Source organism: Cibotium barometz, chromosome 3 (assembly GCF_041138505.1).
Source record: "Cibotium barometz isolate CiBa-2024 chromosome 3, ASM4113850v1, whole genome shotgun sequence".
NCBI lineage: Eukaryota > Viridiplantae > Streptophyta > Polypodiopsida > Cyatheales > Cibotiaceae > Cibotium > Cibotium barometz.
The window spans coordinates 65,985,121-66,005,654 of record NC_141048.1 but is presented as its reverse complement, the minus strand read 5'-3'; the positions used below and the strand labels follow the sequence as shown (position 1 = coordinate 66,005,654).

Here is a 20,534-nt window from a genome sequence, read left to right as displayed (position 1 = left end):
AAAAAGCCTAATAAGTTAGATTTTCGGTGCATAGACACTAGACATTACATAATTTTTCGATTTGCTATCTACAAGCCTGTTCAAATGCCATTCATCTTAAGAATTGATCCATCGAATGAGTTTTGTAAGGTTTTATCTTTTAGCTTTCTTTGAAAAAAAATTATATCTTTCAATAGCTAAAGTTATTATCTTATATATATTTTATGGACAAATAGAAGCGAGGAGTATAGGCTTCCAAACAGAAATAATATAGTCACTCAAAGATTGTTTTAATGGTTTGCTTACATGCGTTAAGATTGTCACCAAGTTTGATGCTTTATTTAAAGAAAAGTAAGTGCTTTAGGAGCTCCTAATAAGTGGATATATATGGAAAGCATAGTGTATTCATATATAGGTAGCCAAGTTGAGGACCATGAAGTCTAAAATGGGCTTCAAATATAAGGCCTGTCTCCCAAAGACGAGCAAGGATCCTCTTTGCCCGTCCGAGACTGGTTATAAATAATGCAATACGAAAAAAGTCAGTATGGAGTGTGGCCGTGGGAAACCCGGTAACGCAGAGGGCATAATGTCCGAGACTGGTTATAAATAATGCAATACGAAAAAAGTCAGTATGGAGTGTGGCCGTGGGAAACCCGGTAACGCAGAGGGCATAATGTCCGCCGCCCACCCTTGCAGCTTGCTATCAACAACAGTACTGAGGAGGGCGATGTAGAGTGGGAACTATGTATGAAAACTTTGAGTTCTTTGTTTTGCTGTGATGAAAGCCATGGCTAGGGTCTGTGTGTCTGCTAATCGACTGCCTTTTCGATCCTTGTTGCACACCTCTACCACCGGAAAGCCCAGCCCCAGCAACAACCCTCCACCTCACCAAGAGCTGGACTTCATGAAGGCTGCTGACATACTCTTCTCCGAGGCTCCAAAACAGAAGAAGTTCGGGTAAGTCCTCTCAAATTCTCAATTCTCCTCTCGTTTGTATCAGGTAATTAGTTTTCTTTTCTTCTTTGAAAAAAGGCACAGGCATATGTCTACATATATGTACATGTATGAATGTACTGTATACATACATATATGTATACACATGTAGGTATGTATGAATAAATAGATATACGTACATTCATCTGTATTCATGTGTATGATAGATTTCCGTGCATGCAAGCTTACATACATAAACATGGATATCAGACATACGGATGAATGTGTACATGTATGAAATGCACACTCCTGCATGTGTATCCATATTTATAGTTGCACACTCTTGGCGACTAGGAGCATTGGTGCATGTATATATGTGGGTAGCCAAATTGTTATATTTATCTTCTTTCCTCAGTGTTGGACTTCAAAGAGCGTTTCTCTGCAGGCGAAGTGCTAGGCAGGAGTGTTTAGTAGGTCACAAGGTTGTGATTTGAGATTTTCATTCTTAGCCACACCTTGAAACGCTGAAACGCGTTTTGCGTTTTGTGAAACCTTGAAATGTCATTTTGAAAACACTGTTTCGTGTTCTCAGTTTCAAGTCTCTCTCTCTCTCTCTCTCTCTCTCGCGCGCGCGCGTGCATAGAGACTATTACATACATATGCACGTACACATGTATGTATATATACATAAATATATATGTAGGTATATACATATATTTATATTTATGTGTGTGTATTTATATGTATATGTATATATTTATGTGTGTATGTATGTATGTTGGGTGTGTATGTAGCCGTTTTGGTCAAGCGTATCAGTAAGCACTTGTCGAGGGGTGGAATGTTTTAGCGTTTGTTGCCCTGTTTCAAGGTGAAACGTTTCGGGGTTCAAACGTTTCACGGTGATGCAACTTACACATTATGGTTTTGAGGAGCATTGGGTTGTTTAGGGCATTCAAACCATCTATGGTTGCCATTACAAATTGTGCACAATCTTGTCTTTTGTTGGTCACGATAAGACGAAGCTATTGCAGGATAAGGAGTGCGAGATTGGTCACGTTGAGAGTCTCGTCCACGATTAGATGCATGTGGTTGGAAGGACTGTTGACGCTTAGAATGATTAGAAGATGATCCTTCTTGTCGGCGAGGTTGCTGGGAATGTTACCAAGGGGGTTTTGGTCGGAATTGAAAGTTGATCGATGAGGATAGTTGATAACCTTCATGAGCCATACGTGAACCATTGCCATAACGACCTTAAGAGGCCGACGTTTGAGAATTCGGAATCGGATCTTAAACACGCTCGGTGTAATGAATGGTGGTGTTAGGTTGAGGAAAACAAAGCCAGGGCCTCTATAGCAAACCCAACCGTACACTATGGAACACCAGCGAAACCACAACACCCAACCACAAGGTGTATAGAATCAATGCTCTTTTACTTCCACCTTCCAAATGCACAATATAACTCTGACATGAATAGGAAAGCAAGCTATGTTTAAGCAAAGTAGATAGCATTCAAGTGGATTTGTACAACTGCAATAGATACCCTGAATATGTGAGCTAATAGCAAGTGTTTATTTATATACAAAACATCAAGATGGATGGATGGTTGAAGTACAAAAGGAGGTATCAATCTACTTTATCATCATTATACAATTCGGCATCTATGATTCCCTCAGGCAACTCCCAAGGAATGATAACATTTCTAATCCACGAAGGAAGCATGATCAACACAAACCACTCGAATTCCATGCAGAGTGAGCTAGCCACGTCCATCTGGAAATCTTCGCTTCTTATACGTCGTACCTAGGGCTCCAGCACAAGAGATAAGTACATGGTATTTGATGTTCAATTGCAATAAGCCACTTAACACACCCACAGTTTATCCACACCATCCCACTGGGCACAATGATAGTCGAAGAGTAGGAGGAGAGGTGATACAACTTATGAAGAGAGACACCACAGGTTTGCTTGTTTTGTTTTCACAACATTGCCACTTACTGAGCGGGGACGGGTGCCAGTGAGTCGTGTTTGCTCTGTCTTTTGACGAGTTTTGTTGCGTGCGAACAGGTGTGGCTGTGGGAAACCCGGTAACGCAGAGGGCATAATGTCCGCCGCCCACCCTTGCAGCTTGCTATCAACAACAGTACTGAGGAGGGCGATGTAGAGTGGGAACAATGTATGAAAACTTTGAGTTCTTTGTTTTGCTGTGATGAAAGCCATGGCTAGGGTTTGTGTGTCTGCTAATCGACTGCCTTTTCGATCCTTGTTGCACACCTCTACCACCGGAAAGCCCAGCCCCAGCAACAACCCTCCACCTCACCAAGAGCTAGACTTCATGAAGGCTGCTGACATACTCTTCTCCGAGGCTCCAAAACAGAAGAAGTTCGGGTAAGTCCTCTCAAATTCTCAATTCTCCTCTCGTTTATATCAGGTAATTAGTTTTCTTTTCTTCTTTGAAAAAAGGCACAGGCATATGTCTACATATATGTACATGTATGAATGTACTGTATACATACATATATGTATACACATGTAGGTATGTATGAATAAATAGATATACGTACATTCATCTGTATTCATGTGTATGATAGATTTCCGTGCATGCAAGCTTACATACATAAACATGGATATCAGACATACGGATGAATGTGTACATGTATGAAATGCACACTCCTGCATGTGTATCCATATTTATAGTTGCACACTCTTGGCGACTAGGAGCATTGGTGCATGTATATATGTGGGTAGCCAAATTGTTATATTTATCTTCTTTCCTCAGTGTTGGACTTCAAAGAGCGTTTCTCTGCAGGCGAAGTGCTAGGCAGGAGTGTTTAGTAGGTCACAAGGTTGTGATTTGAGATTTTCATTCTTAGCCACACCTTGAAACGCTGAAACGCGTTTTGCGTTTTGTGAAACCTTGAAATGTCATTTTGAAAACACTGTTTCGTGTTCTCAGTTTCAAGTCTCTCTCTCTCTCTCTCTCTCTCTCGCGCGCGCGCGTGCATAGAGACTATTACATACATATGCACGTACACATGTATGTATATATACATAAATATATATGTAGGTATATACATATATTTATATTTATGTGTGTGTATTTATATGTATATGTATATATTTATGTGTGTATGTATGTATGTTGGGTGTGTATGTAGCCGTTTTGGTCAAGCGTATCAGTAAGCACTTGTCGAGGGGTGGAATGTTTTAGCGTTTGTTGCCCTGTTTCAAGGTGAAACGTTTCGGGGTTCAAACGTTTCACGGTGATGCAACTTACACATTATGGTTTTGAGGAGCATTGGGTTGTTTAGGGCATTCAAACCATCTATGGTTGCCATTACAAATTGTGCACAATCTTGTCTTTTGCTGGTCACGATAAGACGAAGCTATTGCAGGATAAGGAGTGCGAGATTGGTCACGTTGAGAGTCTCGTCCACGATTAGATGCATGTGGTTGGAAGGACTGTTGACGCTCAGAATGATTAGAAGATGATCCTTCTTGTCGGCGAGGTTGCTGGGAATGTTACCAAGGGGGTTTTGGTCGGAATTGAAAGTTGATCGATGAGGATAGTTGATAACCTTGATGAGCCATATATGAACCATTGCCATAACGACCTTAAGAGGCCGATGTTTGAGAATTCGGAATCGGATCTTAAACACGCTCGGTGTAATGAATGGTGGTGTTAGGTTGAGGAAAACAAAGCCAGGGCCTCTATAGCAAACCCAACCGTACACTATGGAACACCAGTGAAACCACAACACCCAACCACAAGGTGTATAGAATCAATGCTCTTTTACTTCCACCTTCCAAATGCACAATATAACTCTGACATGAATAGGAAAGCAGGCTATGTTTAAGCAAAGTAGATAGCATTCAAGTGGATTTGTACAACTACAATAGATACCCTGAATATGTGAGCTAATAGCAAGTGCTTATTTATATACAAAACATCAAGATGGATGGATGGTTGAAGTACAAAAGGAGGTATCAATCTACTTTATCATCATTATACAATTCGGCATCTATGATTCCCTCAGGCAACTCCCAAGGAAAGATAACATTTCTAATCCACGAAGGAAGCATGATCAACACAAACCACTCGAATTCCATGCAGAGTGAGCTAGCCACGTCCATCTGGAAATCTTCGCTTCTTATATGTCATACCTAGGGCTCCAGCACAAGAGATAAGTACATGGTATTTGATGTTCAATTGCAATAAGCCACTTAACACACCCACAGTTTATCCACACCATCCCACTGGGCACAATGATAGTCGGAGAGTAGGAGGAGAGGTGATACAACTTATGAAGAGAGACACCACAGGTTTGCTTGTTTTGTTTTCACAACATTGCCACTTACTGAGCGGGGACGCGTTCCAGTGAGTCGTGTTTGCTCTGTCTTTTGACGAGTTTTGTTGCGTGCGAACAGGTGGTAAGTGTATTTTATTTGTTTATTTTATAGCATTATTTCTAACCTTTGTTTTTTTTTTAATAATACTCCGGGAAAGAAAAATGTGGTGGCAGATGCATTATCCAGGAGGCCTTATGTGGCTGCAGTTTCAGTGGCCTCTCATGGAGACTTATCTGCCATGTGAGATTTGTATCATTTGGATGTTGATTTTTGCCATATATGGACTGATTTGATGGCTGGTCACTCATATGCCTCTTATGTGATCAAAGAGGGTTATCTTATGAATGATAACTGCTTATGTGTGGTGAAGGAAATGCGTCCAAAGGTTATGGAGGAATGTCACGCTCCACCTTATGCTAGTCATAGAGGTATCATGCCTACTACACGCATGATTGAGAGAGATTTCTTTTGGCCAAGCATGCGTAAAGACATTGATGCATATGTACGTGCATGTCTTCTTTGTCAAAAGGTGAAATTTGACAGGCAAAAGCCTCCAGGTTTGCTTCAACCATTGCCTATTCCCTCGCAGCCATGGGAAAGTATTACTATGGACTTTATTATGGACTTGCCTAGATCCCAGCATGGGAATGATGTTATTTGGACCATTTTGGACAGGTTTAGCAAGCAAGCTCACTTCTTGCCCGTCAAGAAAACCATTAAAGTTGATCATATGGTGAAGCTTTTTCTTGCTAACATCTTCAAGCATCATGGTATGCCTAAGTCCATTGTGGGGGATAGAGATCCCAGGACTACGAGCCTCTTCTGGAGGGCTTTATTTGATAACATGGGCACTAAACTTGAGTTTTCATCAGCTTACCATCCCCAAACGGATGGCCAAAGTGAAGCTACAAATTTAGCCGTGTTGGATTTGTTGAAGTGTTATGTGGCAGATCAAAAGACTGCATGGGAGAAGTATCTTCCACTTGTAGAGTTTGCCTACAATAACACAGTTCATGCCTCCACGGGAAAGGCCCCGTTTGAGATTATTTATGGCAGAGTGGTCTTGCCACCCATCCTTCGTACAAAGGATGAGATTTTTGCAGCTGATGAGGATATACGTGACTTGGATGTAGCCTTTGCTCAGGTGCGGACAGCCATTGCAAGGTCACAAGATCAGCATAAAATAGCTGCTGACAAGCATAGAAGGGACATGCAAGTCAAAGAAGGTGATTGGGTATTGCTGAAATTTGAGAAAGCTAGGCTTTGGAAGAGGCCAGGACGAGAAGGATCATATTCTAAGCTTTCTACTCGGTATTATGGACCCTTCAAGGTGATTCAAAGGATCAGTGAAGTGTCATACAGGCTTGCTTTACCTAGTCATTGGAAGATTCACAATGCATTTCATGTGAATCTTTTGCGGAAGTATGTCGGGCCAGATCCTGAGGAGCCTGTCACAGAAGATCCGCCAAAGATTGATGAGCTTGAGGAGATCCTCCAGCCAGAGCAGATTGTCTTTCACAAGGAGAGAAGGCTACCTGCAGGAAAGCTTTCCAGGCGATACCTTGTGAAGTTCAAGAATTATTTGCCCATTGATGCAAAGTGGGTAAATGAGGATTATTTTGTTGACTACCCACAGTTGTTGCAGGTATATCTTGAGGCTTTTCAGTCGAGGACAGGGGGGATGTCACCAATTGGCCGACCATTTGGTCCATCTCCAGATTTGTGTCTTGTTCACTTGAGGCTAGGCCGGTGTCTCATGTGAAGGGGCCAGTATTTTGCATAACATGGATGGGAGCCAAACTGGTGCCACCCGTGTGTTAGCAGGATGGTGTTGTATGGACGGGAGCCAGACTAGTGCCACCCGTGTATGACCTGGACTGCGTTCTATCCATGGGATTGTCACGCCATGGAAGAGCTAGTATCTGTGCCGTGTCTTGCCTATGGGACTGTCACTCCATAGGGAGGCTCGTGCCTGGATCTGTGTCTTACCTATTGGACTGTCACTCCATAGGAAGACCGGGATTTATACTTTCTGTCGTGCCAACATTGTGCCTGATAGGAATGTCTAGTACTTGTTCCATGAACGGGAGATATGTCCATGATACTGTTTGCACATGCATTCATGTTTGCATGTCTTGAACTATTTTCGCGTGACTTGTATTCTTGTGTTTGCCTGCCTGACGTGCCACTTACTGAGCGGGGACGCTTGCCAGTGAGTCGTGAAGTTTGCTCTGTCTTCTGACGAGTTTTGTTGCGTGTGAACAGGTGGTAAGTGTATTTCATTTGTTTATTTTATAGCATTATTTCTAACCTTTGTTTTTTTTAAAATAAGGTTGCAGGTTCACACTCAATGGGCGGCCTCCTCAATATTTTATGGTGCCCTTTTGTAGGGTGGGCATCCATTATGGGCACCCACACATGGGCTATGGTGGGGAGAGAAGCCCTCCCTTAATCGTGAGTGTGGGGGTGGGTGCATGGCCACCTACCCACCCCCCCTTGGGAACCTACGAACTCCGCCCCCATGCAAAAGGGTGGGTCGGCCAGCTGTACGAGGGGCCCCCACCATCGCTTGGCGCCTCTCTCACTCTTGCTCTCTACCCCACAAGTGGGCTGCAATAGGCGACACTCTCCCCCTTTCCATCGCTTGGCGACTAGGCGGGCAGCAGCTACAGGCAACTCCCTCTCTTGCTGGCTGGCGGGCAGCAACCAGGCGGTTCTCTCTCTTGTTGGCTATTGGGCAGCAACAACAGCCAGTTCAGGGCTTTCTCCCATGCATGCACAGCCGGTCAATAGCAGTCTGCAGCAGCCCATCTCTCCATCAAGCGTGAGCTCCAGTCGGGTGTGTGGCAGCCCGATTCAGACCCAAAACAGTCCCATATTCAGGTCTCTCAATACTTGATGCTGCAGCCCGGGAATAGTTACACGAACTCACACATATTGGCCAGCTTATACTCTGTTGATACCGAAGGTTTTTGCAAAGCTTATTGAAAGGGATTCAAGCAAAGGTCCTTGGTGTAAATCTTTCGAGGGATATTCACTGCTGCTAACACCCGTTCGGTGCCGGGTAGTCCAAGCTTTTGGAGAACCACGGTCCGTGGGTGTCGAGATCGGGAGAGCCAGTCGTTAGTACGGAAGCGCCTGTTTGTGCGTGGTCCTAGAACACTAGTGGGGCGCTCTGCAGATTCCAGTGAAGGCACGGCACTGTAGAGACTAGACTTCTTTAAGTGGTTCGCTCTACTTCGAACGTCTACTTCAAAACTATTGGTTGGTAACTGTATTCATTTCAGTGGTACATGGACATCATCTCGTTCTTTGAACCCATGGAACATTGTACCCCTTAAATACTCCCAATAATATATTATATATATTGAGGGGGGGGGGTCGGCCCGTTCCGGCCCCAGTGCTGGTGTCCATTGATCTTTATTTCATTTCAGTTTTTTTTTTTCAGTTGTTATTGAGTTGTCCATTCATGTTGTGATATTTAAGTTGTGCTATTACGCGTGTGGGTGTCCACCGGAGTCTACTCCCACTTGACGGGATCGGTTTCAGTTTGGATAGTTGCCATGCTATCATCATCATCACCTTCTATTCTGGTGCCATGCTGCCCCATCGCCATGCCAAAGAGGACCCCCCCCAACTACCGTCGTGATCAGTCCACACCGCCCCTTTGCAGTCGGTTGGCTGCCACACTATCACTACGTGGGTTAAGCCCATACCCAACCACTATCCTTCCTCCTCCATCACCTTGATGTCCGTCATCACGGCATGGTACTTGACCATCATGAAGGCTCATGCCTTCATCGCCAAACCACCATATTGCCTCTCTCAACTAAGGTTAAAACGTTAGATATTTTTTTGAAGTTTTTAATAGCACTGCCCCTTGTTCACATGCAACACCACCCTTTTTTCAAGACTATCCATTACCAAGTTGAACTGCCACTACGATGCCATGGTCTGAAGACAAGACTACCACCTTCTTCACTTATGCCAGTAGCTATGCTTCCTGAGATGAGTCCTCCTGGATATGAGTAGCTGTGACTCCACTGTGAGGGCAAAAGAGACCAAAGGACCAAATATATGAAAGATCAGAGTAAAACACACAGTATGCAATGGTGATGTGAATATAAAAGATGAAGTCAAGTACAGGAGCTCTATGTGAGACTCCGGATAAGCAGAAAGAACTATTGTCCCATAAACCGCGATTAACAAAGCTGGAGTGACTCTGATGAAAGCGCCGATATAAGTGCTGAAGCAAACGCTGAAGACCACTTGATGTATACGATGAAGTGAGTCTGATATAGGCGATGTAGTCTAGCAGCAACATATTGTTTTAACGCTGCACTTGCCCTGATGAAGGTGATGAAGTCAGCCTGATGATGCAGGAGAACCTGATGTAAGCGGCAAAGGTGTTGCGAAGAGGCTGATGTAGGCGCCCAGACAAAAAACAGTTAACGCTGCTCATAAACTGGTTGTAGGCGATGCAGCGTGCGAACTGGCTGTAGGCGATGCGGCGAACCAGCCGCCTGTAGGCGACTTGTGTATCAATTGCATGATAGCGATGTAGTTGTGACGCGCCTGGTTTACGTGGGTTGGTCCTGCGAGAACAAGCGAATGGTCTCATATTTATATGAGAATTGAAGTGGCCAGCATAGAAGTTGGCTGAACAAAGAAGTCGGCCCTTTTTGGGCTGCATGTTTCAGGTATATTTTCACACACCCCCTCTCAGACCAAAGAGGGATCATGAGAGAAGATGAGGTGAAAAAGATGGTTGTCGAAGATGAGGATTTATGTGGTTTGACCAGGGTACGGCATGTGGGAAAGAGAAGTACTGGAATAATGCCACAATGCAAGAGATTTTCACATGCATGAATGCCCATTTTTGGGTTTTCATTCATACATGCGCCCCAAACACATAAAACAGAATGCTGTGCATAGGGAATGCAGGATGAAAAAATGCAATGTAGTGGGTTTTCACAGGAGCCGTGTCCTCATGGGGTTTTCACTGACTCATGTGCCCTATACAAAAATGGTAAAAAATGAAGGGAGAGGCAGATCCCCCTCTCAATGAGCGGAGGGTGATGGTGGTGGACCGATGCCAATCCGATTGCGAAGACGCTCAAGAATGGGGCGGTGATGGACTTCGTAAGGATGTCTGCTTGGTTGTCTGCCGTAGAAATGTATTGGAGTCGGATGGTACCAAGCTCAACCTGTTCCCTGTTAAAGTGAAAATGGACACCCACGTGCTTGGTACGATTAGAAAAAATAGGGTTGCTAGCAAGAGCGATCGCACTCTGACTATCGACGAAGATGGTAGAGGCGGTGTCATGGCCCTGTGAAAATGGAGCAGGACAAGTGTGGGCATGGTGGTTGCAGAGTCAGAATATTTTATGATTCACATGGGGGGTGCCCGGACAGAGTTTTAAGATGTGTGGACATCCCTAGGTGTGAAGGGGGGAACTAGAAACATTAAACTTTAATGTTTATTAAAGTTTGCCCCTAGGCCTTAGTGGCCCTAGGAACTTATTAAAGTTTGGGGCCCTAGGGATTAATTTGGGGGAGAGTCACTCCACTTTTGGAGTTTTCTCTCTCTTCTCTCTCTCTCTCTTCCCTTTTGGGGAGTCGTGGAGCAAAAAGGATTACATGCGTGGAAAAGCACAAGGAAGTTGCAGGCGGCTGCTGTACATGTGTTCTTGCTGCTGTTTTTCTGAAAACTGAGTGTTGAAGAAGGCTGTACAACAGCCGTACACCTCTGTACGACTGTTGCACTATTGCTGCAGGCGGCGACGAGCTGAGGAACAGAAGCTGCTACAACAGGCGACTGGTCAACAGAGGGCAGCAGGTTCAGGTACAGGCCGTACAGCCCTGTACGACAGCCGTACAGCCCTGTACGACAGCCGTACAGTGTACGGACAGGGCTGACGCACGCTTTTTAGAGTTCAGTAGCTGCAGGCGGCGCTTGTCAGGTGGCTGGACAGACCTGAATACACTGATTCAGGTTGGTACAGGAGTGGACAGCAGGCTGTTTATGCAAGTACAACTCTTGGCACGTATCCCGAGGTGGTACAGACGGGTACAGTGCTGATTTTCAGATCTGTATTTTCAAGGACAGCATAAGAGTGAACATCAGGAGGAGGATACAGGCAAGAACAAGCACATGTGTGAAGCAGGGTTGTGGATACAAGTGCCTGCAAGTACAGATTGGTGCTGTTGCTTCCTCCAGTGTTGTTTCACGAGCTGAACTTGGTAAGCTCTGTTTCTGTTCATCTATCTCTCTTTCTACTGCTTGATGTCTGTTGCAGATATGTGTTATCTGGCCCCTTGTGAGAGGAGGGGTATGGCAGATTGACAAGGGTTGAGACAGAGACTGGACAGCACATGTATGTTTGAGCTGAGAAGATGTATCATGCACTTGAGTTATGCCAGATGTATGCCCATGGCTGGCCTGCTTAGTGATCTTGGCTGATCAGAGGGAGGCACAGTGTGTTGTTTGAAGACACAGATCTGTGTGCATAGATCCTCTGTGCTGAGAAGGATTTGTGGGCCGTCAGATTGGACTTACAGGTGTAAACTCTTGGCTGGTCTTTGTGTTGTACTCAGCCATTCATTTTATTACAATGGAATAAAGAAATACCGCAAGGGGCGCCAAGCTTTGGGGCCAACAGGTGTCGCTGTGTTTTCAGATTTGGGCACTCTAGCTCCAATCTGCTTTGTTTCACATTTAGACTACAAGTGGACGGGTGATTGCTAATCTACCGCACTCTGGTTTTCTATCAGAGGCCGGTTTCAGGCGGTGTCGATGGAGACGTGCATGTCGGAAAGAAGTTGACGAAGATACATAACCTCAGTGGTGGCATCATAGAGGGCCCGGTATTCGGCCTCTGCTGAAGAACCTGCAACAGTGTCCTGCTTTTTGCTAGACCAAGAGAAAGGGACAGATCCGAGGGAGAACAAATAACCACCATGAGAACGTCGGGAATCGAGGTCACCAGCCCAGTCGGAGTTCGTGTAGCTGTGCAAGGAGATCCTACGATTGTAGTGAAGTCCATACAAATAGGTACTTGCCAGATAGCGAACAACCCTCATTGCCGAACTCCAATGTGGCTCCTTGGGAGCATTGAAATACTGGCTAAAAATGGAGGTACAATAGGAGATATCAGGACGAGAATTCGCGATTGTAGTGAAGTCCATACAAATAGGTATCTGCCAGATAGCGAACAACCCTCATTGCCGAACTCCAGAGTGGCTCCTTGGGAGCATTGAAATATTGGCTTAAAATGGAGATACAATACGAGATATCAGGACGAGAATTTGTGAGCCAAATAAGTTTCCCAACCACTTGTCGGTAGGCTTGCTCTTCATGTGGAGGTGAGTCCACTTCCTTTGATAGTTTAACGGTGGGATCCAATGGAGTGGCCACAGGGATAGCACCATCAGGAAAATAGGAAGTAATGAGTTGGAGACAATATTTTTGTTGAGACGAAAATACCATCAGGATGTTGGATCACCTCCATGCCAAGGAAATATGAGAGAACGCCGAGATCAGTCATCTCAAAAGTTTGTCTAAGCTGTGCCATGATATCAATCATTTTGGCTTGTTGGGAACCTGAAATTATTAGGTCATTGACATACAGTACAAGGTAGCAAACTAGCACCTGATTAGTGTGAATATAGAGATTGGGGTAACAATGTGATGGGTGAAAACCTTGGCTGTGAAAAAATTTGTCGATGCGATGATACCACACCCGGGGTGCTTGCTTAAGCCCATAAAGAGCTTTATGTAGACGAAAAACTTTGTCCTCAAGACCAGGGAGAGGGAATCCCGGAGGTTGGCCAACATAGACCTCCCTGTGAAGAATGCCATTTAAAAAGGCACTCTTAACATCCATTTGATAGATTGGCCATTTATGGTGGGTAGCCAGATTGAGTAAAAGACGGATTGTGGTCATTCGAGCAGTAGGAGCAAAAGTCTCATTGAAATCAATGCCTTCTTTTTGGCAAAAGCCTTGCACGATAAGCCGGGCTTTGTATTTGTCTAGGGTACCATCGGCTTTAAACTTGGTGCGGAAAATCCATTTGGTTCCAATGACCTTCTTATGACGAGGGCGATCCACAAGGGACCACGTGCCATTACGGTCAATGCTTTCAAGTCCGAGTTCTATGGCTTGTTTCCAGGATGGAATTTTAATAGCATCTTTCCACAAAGTTGGCTCATCATGTGTGAAACTCGCGGCGGTGCCCGGGGGACTAGGGCCTTTGACACACTTGTTGATACCATCAATGCATATTAAAACATTTAAACACAAACCTGGACAAAACATCCACAAATGCTGAAAATGGAGCTTGCACGTGTGACACCGCATAGAGGCCGGAATGGGCCGACCCCCCCCTTGGAGTATTTTATTACCCAAGGAGAATAATATCATGTACAAGCTTTGAGGGCCTTACTCTCCCCACGGGAGATGCCGGATTATCCCTATACAAATGCCATAACACAGCCCAACACAAGGCTACCAAGCCGGAACATAGGCTGTAGAAATGCCGAGCCAACAATATAATCCATATGTCTCCGTGTGGCTACTGATTCTTCCCCAAAAACCACGGGTCTTCATGCAATAGAGCTGGTACAGCAAGTACAACTCTCCATTCAGTCGGTACAGCAGGTACAATGGCTGGTGCAGCAAGTACAGTGGTTGGTACATCAAGTACAGTGGTTGGTACAGCTGGTACAGTGGCTGGTACAGCAGGTACAGCAAGTACAAATGCTGGTACAGTAGGTACAATGACTAGTACAGTAGGTACAGTGGTTGGTACAGCCGGAACGGGGGCTGGTATAGCAGGTACAGTGGCTGGTACAGCCGGTACGATGGCTGGTATAGCAGGTACAGCAAGTACAAATGCTGGTGCAACAAGTACAATGGCTAGAAATCATAATAAATGATTAATTACCCTTGCCTTCAGTATTTCTTCGTGATGGAAGCCTCCAAAACAGTCCCCAACAGCCGGTATTCTTCATGGGCAGCCTTCAAGAGAGAGAGAAAGAGAGTAGCCATCATTAGGGCAGCCTTCAACGGTGGTAGAGGCTAGTGTGCAGCAAGAGAGCCTCTATTAATGAAGAGAGAGGGCTCCAATTTATAGATTTGGGCCTCCCATGAGCTAAAATGGCAAGAGAAGGCTACAATGACAAGTGGAGAGCCACACAATAGCTGAAGTGACAAGTGTGAGGCCACTTGTCTCACTTTGGTTCACTTTCTTGCCACTTGTCCCAATCTAAGAGATGGGTCCTTCCATAAACTTTATCTCTAAAAATATCCCAACTGGTAGACATTCTGTCATAGGCACTTTGCCAACTCTTGGTATCTCCTCAATTCCAGATGTAATGACGCGAACAGAATTTCCATCGGAGTCGGGCCAAAAATAGCAACTCTCCTAAATTTTAGGAGTGTGGTCCTTTGTATTCTAGGATAATCCCCCATTCCCAAAGCTTATACTTTCCAAATATTTAAACATCCTGGAGTCCACCAGACCCCTTTCGGACTGGGAAATGTCCAGGCTGGTGACATCCTCCCCAACTTCTTAAAAGTTGTCCTCAACTTTAAGCTTCAAGCCATATATTCAAGATATAATCATGTCCCATCGATTGGGCGAGACGAGACAGTCTCAAAAATCCAATATAACTGAAGAATGTCCCAAAGAAATGGGCGAGACTAAATAAGTCTCCATAATACCAATATCAAAATCATGTCCCAAGATAAATGGGTGAGACAAAAACAGTCCCATAAGTCCAGATATCATAATCACGTCCCAAGATAAATGGGAGAGAAAAATCAGTCCCATAAGTCCAGATATCATAATCCATGTCCCAAGTAAATGGGCAAGACAAAACAGTCCCATAAGTCCAGATATCATAATCCATGTCCCAAGTAAATGGGCGAGACAGAACAGTCCCATAAGTCCAGATATCATAATCCATGTCCCAAGTAAATGGGCGAGACAAAATAAGTCTCCTGCCAACAAGACATCGGTCCACATGACCCTTGGCATAGACATAAGTCCCGTCATGTCCACTTTACCACTTGCACTCCGTGTTGGTACTCTGACCACACACCTTGGATGACAGGTGGGCTCAAGTAACAAGATAAAACAATCACTCGCAGGCATAGATAACCTGGTGTTTCATAAGCATTTCTGCTACACATAGTTTATAGGCATTTCGGCCACCAATAGTTTGTAGGCATTTCGGCCACCAACTCACACTACCCTCTCAAGTGCCCATGTTCCCTTCCATCTGCTCTCTATTGTTCCACCCACACATGGTAGAAACAATCTTCAAGAGAGCACGTAGGACAAGAGAACACTACACAGGGTATGTTGTGCTTGTCACTACCCTTTGAAGTACCCATGTTCCCTTCCATCTGCTCTCTATTGTTCCACCCTCACATGGTAGAAACAATCTTCAAGAGAGCACGTAGGACAAGAGCACTACACAGGGTATGTGAATCATGAGTTTCATAAGTTCAATGCATCCCAAATAAAGGGAGCCAAAAAGAATAATCCATCCCAGTAAAAGGGAGCCATAAGCATAATCCATAAACCTGAGGATGGATCCAAATCCCTAGAAAAGAAGTCCAGGAATCCATAGACCTGTATACCATAATTCTTGTATACCATAACTCTTACCACATACTCCGTGCTAACCACACACCTTGGAGTAGAGGTGGACTTTATCCATAAAAGCATCATATCGATGAGATATCCAAAGATTTCTTCTCTATAAACTCGGACAGATTCGTCCATAGAAATTGCTTGTGAAGCCCAATATCTATATAAATCTCGTCCAAGAAAGAAATCTCCATGGATATAATCCATCCCAATAAAGGGAGCCATGAATAGAATTCATCCCATTAAAGGGAGCCATAAACAATGTTTCCCTGAAACCATCTCAAGGCAAACAACACCACCTTTCTCCTTGCATAGCTATACAAGGGTTAGTGAACATCAAAAACACTTCATAGTAAATAGCCAAAGCACCAACTTTGCAAACTCAAAGTATACTTAGCTTTTCTTTGCCAGGTTGGTCATGAAGCCAAAAGAAATATCTCGTCACTATATCCTTAAGATATCCTGAGATATATCTCCATATAGCTTGCTTGTAAGCTTGATAATATAATCGACAATATCCATATGAAAAGAGTCTAAACGTGTGCACATAAAGCCAACTTCACACTTCCACGATAAAATTCTGTGAATTCATAAATCCTTAGATCAACAAGCTGTCTACTGCTCATGCTCTTGCTTCATAAGCTATGAAGCGGCTGGCCATGCTTAATAGCAATGATGGTAAGTGTGGTCCCCACTTGAGATCTTTTCTCTTCCTTATTGATAGAAGGAAGCCTCCGCTTCCAAGAAAGCCTATGCTCTGATACCAATGAAACGCGGCGGTGCCCGGGGGACTAGGGCCTTTGACACACTTGTTGATACCATCAATGCATATTAAAACATTTAAACATAAACCTGGACAAAACATCCACAAATGCTGAAAATGGAGCTTGCACGTGTGACACCGCATAGAGGCCGGAATGGGCCGACCCCCCCCCTTGGAGTAATTTATTACCCAAGGAGAATAATATTACCAAGCCGGAACATAGGCTGTAGAAATGCCGAGCCAACAATATAATCCATATATCTCCGCGTGGGTACCGATTCTTCCCCAAAAACCACGGGTCTTCATGCAATAGAGCTGGTACAGCAAGTACAACTCTCCATTCAGTCGGTACAGCAGGTACAATGGTTGGTACAGCAAGTACAGTGGTTGGTACAGTTGGTACAATGGTTGGTACAGCAGGTACAACAAGTACAAATGCTGGTACAGTAGGTACAATGACTAGTACAGTAGGTACAGTGGTTGGTACAGCCGGTACGGTGGCTGGTACAGCAGGTATAGTGGTTGGTACAGTCGGTACGATGGCTGGTATAGCAGGTAGAGCAAGTACAAATGCTGGTGCAACAAGTACAATGGCTAGAAATCATAATAAATGATTAATTATCCTTGCCTTCAGTATTTCTTCGTGATGGAAGCCTCCAAAACAGTCCCCAATAGCCGGTATTCTTCATGGGCAGCCTTCAAGAGAGAGAGAAAGAGAGTAGCCATCATTAGGGCAGCCTTCAACGGTGGTAGAGGCTAGTGTGCAGCAAGAGAGCCTCTATTAAAAAAGAGAGAGGGCTCCAATTTATAGATTTGGGCCTCCCATGAGCTAAAATGGCAAGAGAAGGCTACAATGACAAGTGGAGAGCCACACAATAGCTGAAGTGACAAGTGTGAGGCCACTTGTCTCACTTTGATCCACTTTCTAACAAGTGTCAGGCCACTTGTCTCACTTTGGTCCACTTTCTTGCCATATGTCCCAATCTAAGAGATGGGTCCTTCCATAAACTTTATCTCTAAAAATATCCCAATTGGTAGACATTCTGTCATAGGCACTTGTTGGGGTAAAGGCGTTATGCCCACCCTTATAGTGTGTACAAGCCCATAAGTTATAGTACATAGTACACTTAGTACTTTTAATGTACTAAGTGCACTATGTGTACTAGTGCAATATACATGTGTGATAGGGGAGTCACACACTCATGCTTTTCGTGAGTTGACTTATCCCCACAACTCTCTCTCTCTCTCTCTCCCTTGCTTCTCTGTGTATGTCTCCCATGAATGAACTCTAACCCTAATTGCTGTTTTCTCCCCATCAACTGGTATCAGAGCAGAGGTTAGTCCATCAAGCTGTTTTCTCCTCATAGAAAGAAGCTTCTCTCTCTTCGAAGATTTACAGCCTAGAGCAGAGGTGTGTGAAGCGAAGGCTAGCTTGGGTGTTGCAGGTATCAGCTGACAGGCAGCGCATCAAAGCGCTGCACAGCTGGTGGGCGTAAGGAGAAGGTGGCTAATCACAGCAGCCAGTCGCCTACAGCAGTCTAGCCTGGTATCAGCGTGGAGCGAACATAACCTTCAGACCAGGTGCTACAGCAAGGCGCCAGGCGAAACCACACTCAGTGCTACTAAGCGAAGGCGCATAGCCAGGCGAGTGTGGCAATCGAAACGCAAGAGCACGCACGGGCGAAGCTGGATGAGTCAGCGCACAGCAAGGCGTTGGGCGTAGGCTTGCTGCTGGGCGTGAGCGAGCGCATCGTAGCGTTACTAGGCCAAGGCGTAATATCAGCGCTCGCACAATACCTGGCGCCCGGAAACCAAAAGCGGTGTTACGCGAGAGGAGGCAAACGCGTCGCTTCTCCTAGCCGTCTTCGCCCAGTACGAAATCGCCTGAGGAGTCCAGAGCGTCTGCCATTGTGCCCGCTGCTTCTCATCGCTCGCTGCCTGCCACTTAGCCTCTCGCTTCCCCACACCAAAAGACTTGGAGGTAACAACAACAGAGGAGACTTTAGGCCTGGCGGTGAGCGAGACTGAGGATGGAAAGAAGGATCGGGCTTGGGTGTATCTGAGCAGAGCATCAGATTTCTGCAGAAGCAGCAATCATCAACCCTTTTTTTTTTTTCCTGCAAACAGCCTGCAAATCAGAGAAAAATCAAAGAAATTACAAGGTATTTGCCTCAATTTTTTTTTGGGATTTGCAATTGAGCAAGTACAGTAATCAATTGAGCAGGTACAGGTGCCCAATTGCTCAATTTTTGAGCAAAATTGGCAAAATTGGGGTGACATTGGTCACAATCAGGATAAATTTGCAGGAAATTGGTCACAATCAGGATCAATTTGCAGGAAATTGGATGTCGAAATTTGGGGTTTTTGATGTAATTGTGCAATTAAGCACTCATACATGCTGTATGATGTGAGAAATCGCACATTTGGGCAAAATTGCAGCAAATTGCAGTGCAAATCAAGGGGCTTTTGTGCCGATTTGGTTGATTTGCATGCAGGCAATCGCATTTGATGCTGTGGAAAATGTGCTGATGCCTTACAAGCACTCAATGTGCCTGTAAATCAAGGGGCTTTCATGTATTTGATGTATATGTGGCCAGGGGGAAGCATCGTGAACACTCTGGATGCCTTCATGTGCGTCAATGTACCATGTATGATCAGAAATTGATCTTAAATCAAGGGGCTTTTCAAGTTCGTATGCTTGTTGAGCTTGGCAAAGCAGCAGGCAAGACATTTATGCCTTGAATCCTCAAAAATCAGCTTGCAGTCAAGGGGCTTTTGCCCAATTTCTGTTCGGGACTGTTGTATGCAGTATACAGGACTGTAAAAGTCTGATTTTCACTCATTTGGACAGCCAGGAGAGCATTTATTGCTATTGTACCTGCTGGTACAGATTTGGCACACCTTTGTGCATGTTTTGGCATGGCTGTACACTGTTTTGAGTGACCAAAAGGTTCAATTTCAGCTGCTGTACTTGCCGGGACAGGTTTGGTACATTACAGGTGAGCACTTGGTACTGCTGTACAGTACTTTGGAAGGGCAAAAGAGCACATTTAAGGTGCTGTCCAAAATCTGCAGCAACCAGATTTTGGTGTTTTCATCACATAAAGTGGGAGAAAAGTTGCATTCTTGCTTCTCCCACTTGTTTGGTTGCGTTGTTTGCACATCTTTTGGTGCAGTGTTTGCACATTTGCAGGGAGTCAGGCATTAAAGGTTGCATATTGCTATGGCAACCACAGGTGAGAGCTCTTCATTGCTTCACATCAAGAAGCTTGAAGGCTCGCATAATTATGATATTTGGCAAACCCAGTGCTACAATGTGTTGCTTCAGAAAAAGCAGCACAAGCCTATCAAAGAAAGGGGTGTGATGCCCGCTTCTCTTACTGCTGAAGAGTGGGAAGATATGGATGAGCTGGCAAGATCTACTATCATGTTGTCTGTGTCAGACTCATTACTTTTCAGCATTCGTGAAGAGAAGACAGCTTGGGGAATGTGGCAGAGATTGCAGGACTTGTATGTCCAACAAAGTGCCTCAAGCAAAGTGTATTGGTTGAAGAAACTCATAGGTCTTCAGATGAAGGAAGGGGCTTCTATGACAGCCCATCTAAATGAGTTTAATGGTATTGGCAGCCAGGTCATTAATCAAAAGTTGGCAATGGACGATGAGTTCAAAGCCACTTTTTTGTTATGCACTTTGCCAGAGAGTTGGGACACATTCAGGACAGCCACTAGCAATTCGAATGCTATGCTGTCATATGCAGATGTTGAGGGTGCTCTTCTTCAAGAAGAGATGAACAGGAAAAACAACTCTGTTGGAAAGTCCAATGCAATGAATGCACGTGGGAGATCCCAGCAA

At 44.7% G+C, this 20,534-nt stretch overlaps 1 protein-coding gene across 5 annotated transcripts in view; it reads left to right on the top strand.

Annotated features, from left to right (window-relative positions):
* The first annotated feature begins 566 nt into the window (after positions 1–566).
* LOC147640421 (uncharacterized) overlaps positions 567–20,534 on the top strand; it is a 53,276-nt gene continuing 33,308 nt past the window's right edge. Inside the window, exons 1-3 of one of the 5 annotated variants that reach the window (XM_086780343.1) lie at positions 567–936; positions 2,977–3,085; positions 3,205–3,297. In XM_086780343.1, the coding sequence (XP_086636469.1) occupies positions 3,245–3,297 (53 nt within the window). In that variant the 5' untranslated portion in view covers positions 567–936; positions 2,977–3,085; positions 3,205–3,244. Of the gene's footprint in view, positions 937–2,976; positions 3,298–20,534 lie in introns of all 5 variants that reach the window. The other 4 variants (XM_086780349.1, XM_086780352.1, XM_086780334.1 and 1 more) reach the window with 4 other exon arrangements.